Source organism: Hypomesus nipponensis, chromosome 8 (assembly GCF_054491055.1).
Source record: "Hypomesus nipponensis isolate SF chromosome 8, ASM5449105v1, whole genome shotgun sequence".
Taxonomy (NCBI): Eukaryota; Metazoa; Chordata; class Actinopteri; order Osmeriformes; family Osmeridae; genus Hypomesus; species Hypomesus nipponensis.
The window spans coordinates 5,001,286-5,008,243 of record NC_140368.1 but is presented as its reverse complement, the minus strand read 5'-3'; the positions used below and the strand labels follow the sequence as shown (position 1 = coordinate 5,008,243).

General features: G+C 49.3%; 2 protein-coding genes across 8 annotated transcripts in view; one reads left to right on the top strand and one right to left on the bottom strand.

The window, feature by feature from the left end:
- Positions 1-279: 279 nt before the first annotated feature.
- LOC146274840 (uncharacterized) lies at positions 280-6,742 on the bottom strand. Of its 7 annotated transcripts, XM_084703354.1 has the most exons (8): positions 5,723-6,360; positions 5,141-5,361; positions 4,682-4,768; positions 3,779-3,876; positions 2,619-3,550; positions 1,665-2,367; positions 1,179-1,459; positions 280-1,052 (listed from the first exon to the last, which is right to left on the bottom strand). In XM_084703354.1, exons 2-8 carry the CDS (start codon positions 5,157-5,159, stop codon positions 548-550), a joined length of 2,625 nt encoding a protein of 874 aa, XP_084559480.1. In that variant the 5' UTR covers positions 5,160-5,361; positions 5,723-6,360; the 3' UTR covers positions 280-547. The 7 variants fall into 7 exon arrangements, with proteins under 7 accessions (XP_084559480.1, XP_084559481.1, XP_084559475.1 ...); XM_084703355.1 differs by having other exon boundaries at positions 4,458-5,361; XM_084703349.1 differs by having other exon boundaries at positions 2,619-3,876.
- dnah5l (dynein, axonemal, heavy chain 5 like) overlaps positions 6,702-6,958 on the top strand; it is a 29,177-nt gene continuing 28,920 nt past the window's right edge. Inside the window, exon 1 of the mRNA XM_084703680.1 lies at positions 6,702-6,866. Coding sequence (XP_084559806.1) covers positions 6,702-6,866 — 165 coding nt within the window. The remainder of the gene's footprint in view (positions 6,867-6,958) is intronic.

Genomic DNA, 6,958 nt, shown 5'->3' with positions numbered 1-6,958 from the left:
TCAGGCCACCTGCTGACAGCCCTCAAAGCACAGCAGGTGGATTATTTCCCTCTCCCTCTGCACGCTTTCTCTGTTCTCTTTTGCCCTCTTTCTCCCTCCCTCCCCCCCTCCGTCTCTCTCTCCCTGTAGACAGTAGTTGACAGATTGGAAAGTCTAGGCAGGTGTGACCCCTAGATAACCTCTCATTGACACCTGGTGACCTCTCCCTGGTGGAGTCCCACATGGGAGACAGCCAAGGACACAGCAAGGTCGGTCAGGAAGACAGACAGCAAACAGGCATTTCGATGACCTTGTTTTTAATTGCACATGTTAAAAAAAATGTTGACTCTAGGTGAGTTAAATGTGTTACATTTGGTTTTATTGTTACAAACGGTTCATGAAGGGAAGCAAGTGAGTCTGAGGAGCCGGGCAAATAGTCAAAATGACTAAGGAGGATGGTTTTAAATGATGTCTCTTTGTCTCCATCTAATGGTCATGTACTATCACTTCACCTCAGGACCATTTGCAGTGATTAAAACACTAAACATACATCACACATTGTGAAAGCCTAACCCAGGAGCCTGGCTAGCTCATCCCCTCCTTCACCCCCATCCTCGTCTTCCTCCTTCCATTCGTTGTCCCTCAGTGCCTCCTCAAGCTTAACCCAGAATGCCTCTATGTCGCACCCCCCCACCACAGAGCCCCCTGCCCCCCTGGGCCCCGGCCACCTCAGGTAGGTTTCCCTGCGTACCATCTTCCGGAGGCGAGTGTAGGCAGAGAGGCAGTGATCTGGTATGTCCTCCAGGAAGACCAGCAGGAGGACATCTGTCCCCTCACACAGCAGCCTCAGACTGGCCATCTGGAACTCCAGGGCGCACCACTCGCTGCGCAGGAAGTCTCGCGTCACCACACACAGCGTCCTCCGGGCGCTGAATATGGCCGCCTCAATGTTGTCCAGGATGGCGGTGCCGGGACGGAAGTCGCGGTGGTGGAGGCAGAGCCGGAAGCGAGGGCGTCCCGGGGTGGCACCCTCCAGCTTGGGGACCAGCTGGTTCATCACCCACATCTCGTCCCTGGAACACAGCACATCATGATATTGATTGATGTTTTTGTAATACTGTTTAATGATCAATCGTGAATTGCTTGTTATTTGAAAATCAAAGTAGTAGTGCATCTTGGGAAGGATAAATCAAGTGCACCTGGAGCTGTAGGAGATGAAGGCATCATACTGGAAGCGCTCTTGCCCGGCCCCTCTCCGCCGCCCACGAAGTTTGGCCCTGAGGAGGAGGAGCAAGTAGCGCAGGGTGGCATGGTAGCCATGCCAGGTGAGACATATCGATACACCCAGCAGGTTGCACAGGCTGGTAGACAGGAAGAGGACAAATGACACCTGGTCATAGGAACATGCCTTGTCATTGAACTGGAACAGGAAACCCGAGCGTTTCAGGTTGTCACAGCGGAGGTCGTAGATGTGCATAACCTGAGGAGGAAACGGGGCAGTGAATAAACTGCATCCCGACAATATAACCCTGAATTATTGAATCAAACCAATTGCACAATAGCGCCATAGTAGAGAACATCTGGTTTCAAGCTCTTTGCTACAAGCTTTTAAAAATGAATGCAATTTTATTTTACTTTTTCCTTCTCTCAGTACAGTCCTCTGGTGATCTATGCTAACTGCAAACCTGCACATCTATGTTGGTGACTGCCCAGGTCTTGAGCCAGGCATTATCGCATGTGCAGGAGAGAGGATTGTCCCGGAGATCCAGATAGGCCAGCTGGGGGAGAGACTCTAACAGAGTCTTCTGCAGCCCACGGAGATGGTTGGACTTGAGGTGGAGGATTTCCAAGGAGTTCCCCACGGGCAGCAGAGGGGCAGGGACAAAGTCCAGGTCTACCTGGTAGAGGTCGAGCTTCTTCAGGGCTCGTAGCGGCCAGAGGAGGGCCGTCAGGTTGGTCTGTCTCATGGACAGACCGGCCAGGTAGAGCTTCTGCAGACGGACCAGGGGAGTGAAGGTTTCGGGGTGGAACTTGGTGTCGATGGTGTTCCCCATTGCCAGAGACGTCAGTTGACTGAGGCCAGTGAAGAAACCCTTATCAAGGTAGCCCAAGCCCATTCCTGCGGGACCCTGGTAGCGCATCTCCAGGACAGTTAGAGAGCTCATCTCCCGAAACGGTGCATCACCCTTCTTGAAGTGGAGGCGGTTGTTGAAGAGGACCAGGGCTCTCACTTTGACCAGTCCATTCAGGATGGCGGGGTACAGTTTCATGATGCGGTTGCCACTCAGGTCCAGGTACCAGAGACTGGTCAGGTCCTGGAACGATCCCTTCTCAATGTAGTCAATCAGGTTCAGACTCAGGTTCAGCTTCTCCAGCTTCCGAAGCCCCCTGAATGTTTATATTGATAAAATGCATTGATTAGTTCAACAACTCATTGACCGAGTGGTCGATTGTTCAGTCAGTGTGTTAATGTGGTAACATAGTTATTGAACTTCCTGTCGTTACTCCTTACTCTCTGTGCTCACTCTATATTTCTTGTAGTTGCTACTTATTCAGCTTGTGAGAATGTACATTGAAATATACATTAGGTTTTGAAATATGACTTATCTGAAGTGTAGATGCCTGTATGAGTACATTACCTGAATGGTCTTTTTGTGATGTACTTAAGGAGATTGAACTGCATGTAGAGCTCCTTGAGGCTGAGGAGAGAGCTGAAGGTGTTGGGAGCTAGCTCAGTGATCAGGTTCTTCAGGATGGACAGACGGGTTAGGTTCCTCAGCGGGACAAACCACTCAGGGAGAAGCTCTTGGACCCTGCTCCTGTCCAAACTGAGGAAGGTGAGAGCCGTCAACTCTGTGAATGTACCAGAGTGGATCTTCAGACGGTTCCTGTTCATCTGTAGCGTCTGCAGGTCCTCAAAGCCCTTGAACGTTGTCTGAGAGATGTCTGTCAGCCCACAGTTATTTAAAAAAAGGATTTTTGTTTTGCTCCTATTTTTCGTCAGCTGAGATTGGCCCACATCACCGAGATTGCCGTTTTCCAGGACGACCATCGTTGGTGTTGGGCAGTCGAGGAAGGCTGAGTAATTTGAGGGTAATTTGGATCCTCTTAGGTCAACATCAACCCTATCCAGACTGTCCATCCCCTTTAGGAGGTCACAGATACTGAGGGAGGGTTCTTCCAGGGACAGAGAGAAGGAGAAACGGATGAGTCCTCTCCTGGTTTCCACTGACAGCCTCTCCACTACCCCAGGATCAACATCCTGCAGCAGGAGGATGTGCAGTCTGGGGTTGCGGAGGAACACGCCAGGCTGGAGCCTCAGCTGCGTGTTATTGGACAGGTTGATGGACTGCAGCAACGGGAGCCCACTGACGTTCACCTGCACCAGGTGGTTCCCCAAGACATTCAGACTCTTCAACGAGGAGCTGTTGCTGGTACTGAGGTTCAAAGTCTTGATTCTATTCAGGGAAAAGTCTACGGACTCTAGGCTTGGGAGGAAGCTGAGTAAAGCAGGAGAGATCTCCTGGATACGATTCTCTCCGAGGTCTAGGGTTCGGAGCTTGGGGAGGTCCTTGAAGAGAGTGGGGTGGAGGGTTGAGATGTTATTAAAAGAGAGGTTGAGTTTCAGCAGCTCGTTCAACCCTTCAAACTCTCCGCCGGTCAAAGAAGAGATCCGGTTCTGGCTCAGGGAAAGGTTTGTGAGGGGGGACAACCTGTGGAAAGTTCTAGGAGGAACGGTGCTGATCTTGTTGTTGGAGAGATTGATGGTGGATAAGTTCCATGGCAGTTTGCAAATTACCTCAGAGATGTTGACGATGTTCTGGTTGGGGCACCACATGGTTCTGGAGAGGTCAGAGTTCAAGCTGCAGCCCTTGTACCCAAAGCAGTGGCACCGTCCTGAGAGGAAGAGGAGTAATAGGAGGGGGTAAAGGAATAGACAGTTTATCTTCATCTTCTCTGTCTGTCAGAGACGCGTCTGAAAGGACTGTGTAGTTGTACTTCCTGCTATATTTCTGTAGCATCGCCTGTTGTATTTAATGGCTTAAATAAAAGCAGAATGCATCATTTCAGAGCAGCCCACATCTGCTATTAACTGATCACACGTCTGCATGTGGGTGTGCAAAGCTCTAAAATGGTGTTAGATATTGGTCTTTTATTTTCTCAAATGTGTACATGGGGAACCAGACTCTGCCAAACAGGGAAGTGGTCTGATCGTGTATGTGTGAAGGGAGGGTTTCAGAATGTTATTTGTGCATGCAATGTTGTATCTATGGTCTCACAGACACAGGAAACAAAAATGTTAAATACAACACAAACTTTGGAGTGAGATTGATTGACCAGGCCAGAGGCTGTATGCTTGTTAATAACAGTCCCAGTACTTCTTTTTATCCAGCAGTATTGGTGTAGGACCCCCTGTTCACTGTATGAGCTACACCAGTCAAGTGCCTGTGTTGAGAAAAGCGATGAAACACACATACCCACACACAGTGGCCTTTTCCCTGGCAGTCGTTAAATGTCCCCAGCAGTGTTTATGAGGGTAGGGAAGCCACTTGTTGTTTCAAACAAGTGCACACAAACATACACACATAAACACCCCTTACACACACTGCCACTTCCAACAGCCCCCCCCCCCTCTCTCTCTCACACACACACACACACACACACACACACCAGATTAGCCAGTAGTAAGTGGAGTCCAGACCTGCATGGTCTAGGTTGCTGTGACAACATCCAAACTTTGCAGGAGCAGTGAAGTGTGTGCTTGGGTGAATCAGCACAGTGAGAACTCCTGCAGAGAGTACGAGAGAGAGAGGTTTCCACAGTGACTCCCAACCTCACCCACCACACTGCACATACCGACAACCAGGCAGAAAGACCAGAGGTCAGTGTCTGGTTTCACTTCTCGTATCTCTCAGCCAATTCAACTGGTCATTTTTGTTATCATCTCTTATATTAGGAACCAGGGTAGGTATGTTAACTTAGATTGACTTTGTTGTTTTCAAGGGAAAATAGAACAAAGTAAGCTGTAGAGAACATTTGTATTTTGTGGACTGGTTTGGTCCTATGAAATGTCTTCAGCTGACATCCCTTGCTCTCTTCAACCAACATTTTGGTGTGAAGTTTTGGTTTCTTATTCCTGTTGGCAGTGACTCTGGTTAACCTGAATATTGGAGTGACATGGACTATGTTCCTAGATGAATGAGCAGCCGGGGGAAGTGGAGGAGAGGGGCGATGTGTCAGACACTCCTCCAGAAAAGAGCCTTGATCCTGGGGAGTCCGGCACTGGCCCTGGAGGACAGGAACTCCAGGATGAAGATGGTGTAGGCTTTGAGTCTGGCCCAGGCCAGAGGCTGGAACATGGGGAAGGGGTCCAGGAGAGCCCTGTGGAAGTTGAGGGGGAACCAGAGAAGATGGAGGGAAGCCAGACAACAGCTCTCAACACAACACAACTTAAGCCTCCTCTGATTAGACTGCTTCGCAAAGGTATTTACACCTTCAGTATCACCTTGAATGTGTCAGTGGTAGCGGAAATGTTTCATTACGCCCTTCTATGGAGTCTTGGTATATTTGTTGTATGTACTAGAGAAGGAAACATTGTGGGGGATATTGTGAGGTGTGCTTGCATCCGTTGCAGCTGGGGCTTCTTTTTTAAACAACAGGGCAAATAAAAAAAAGTAGGCTTTGTAGAACTGCATATCTGCCTAGAAGAGCACATCCTAGCATAATGTACTATTTTGCTCACCTGGAGAAGCCGGGGCTGTGATCCGTTTTGCTCCTACTAGACTTGACTCCCGGACCGGTAAGAAACAAGTAACGCTACAACTTCTGCTGTGTGGGATTGCTAGAGCCAACCAGTACGAAGCCGGGCGAAAATACAGCCGTGTTGATATTACAGCCTGGAAACATAGCTAGTAGCTACATAACAGCTAACCTTTTGCAGCTAGCATGGGCGAATCTAGGTTCCCACTTTTGGAACAGTCACGCCCATGACAGCTAGCTATCTCCCAGAAGCTAACGAGCCAGTGAACTGGTGATGTTCTACTATAGCTTGTTAATCGCGCGCAGGTTTGTGACTGTGCCTAGCTAGTTAGCTACCGTTAGCTTCACTTTTTAATTTGAAATGATGCCTAAACCATGCAACGGAACCTTCCAGCCAATACAAGCAACGCAATCATTGTCTATGTAGTGCAAAACATTTTTAGGGAAAAGTTTGGGTGGGGGGTCATACATATGAGAAATGTACGACGGCCGTGGTATATTAGGGCCTGTGTAGGTAAAACAATTTGTGACTTTGTAATCTTGGAGAATCTCCGAGTTTTTTCTCACAAATTTAAAATTTTTATCTCGGAAAATTACGTGGTCTTTCTCTAACCCCCCAAAATGATTCGTCTGATCAATAGAGGTGGCTGGGGGACATCGCCGAATAGGGGGTCACAATCTTAAAACCACCAATCACACGGCAACTTCGAGTGCTTTGCCCTCCTCCACGGCCAGCACCACAGTGAGTATTAAAGTGACAGGTCACTTTGTTAAACATAAGCACCCCTCACACATCTTTAGCTATAACCCGTCACCATCTAAGACTCACAGCTTACTAACCTTCAATAGCTGTAGCTGTAGCAGTTGTGGGGTTAGATACTACTAACATCTGGTTTCAAGACCCCTCCATATGCCTCTCCCTCTTCTCTCCCCCTCAGGTGTCAGGTAAGAGGACGGCGGTCATGTCTAACGAGGCCAGGCGTGAGATGGTGAAGCAGGCGCGGGCAGTGAGGGAGGAGCGGAGAGCCCAGCTAGACGCCAGGCACAAGTACCTGCTGACCAGGCTGGTGGGCGGGGCGGGGCTGGGGGAGGCCGAGGTGGAGGAGGCCCTGGTGTCTGATGACAAGGTCTGGACCACTGGTCACTCAACCACCTCTACTACGTTCACCTGAATTGGGGTGGGGTGTAGATACATTCAGATTCTACAACAGTCTGAGGT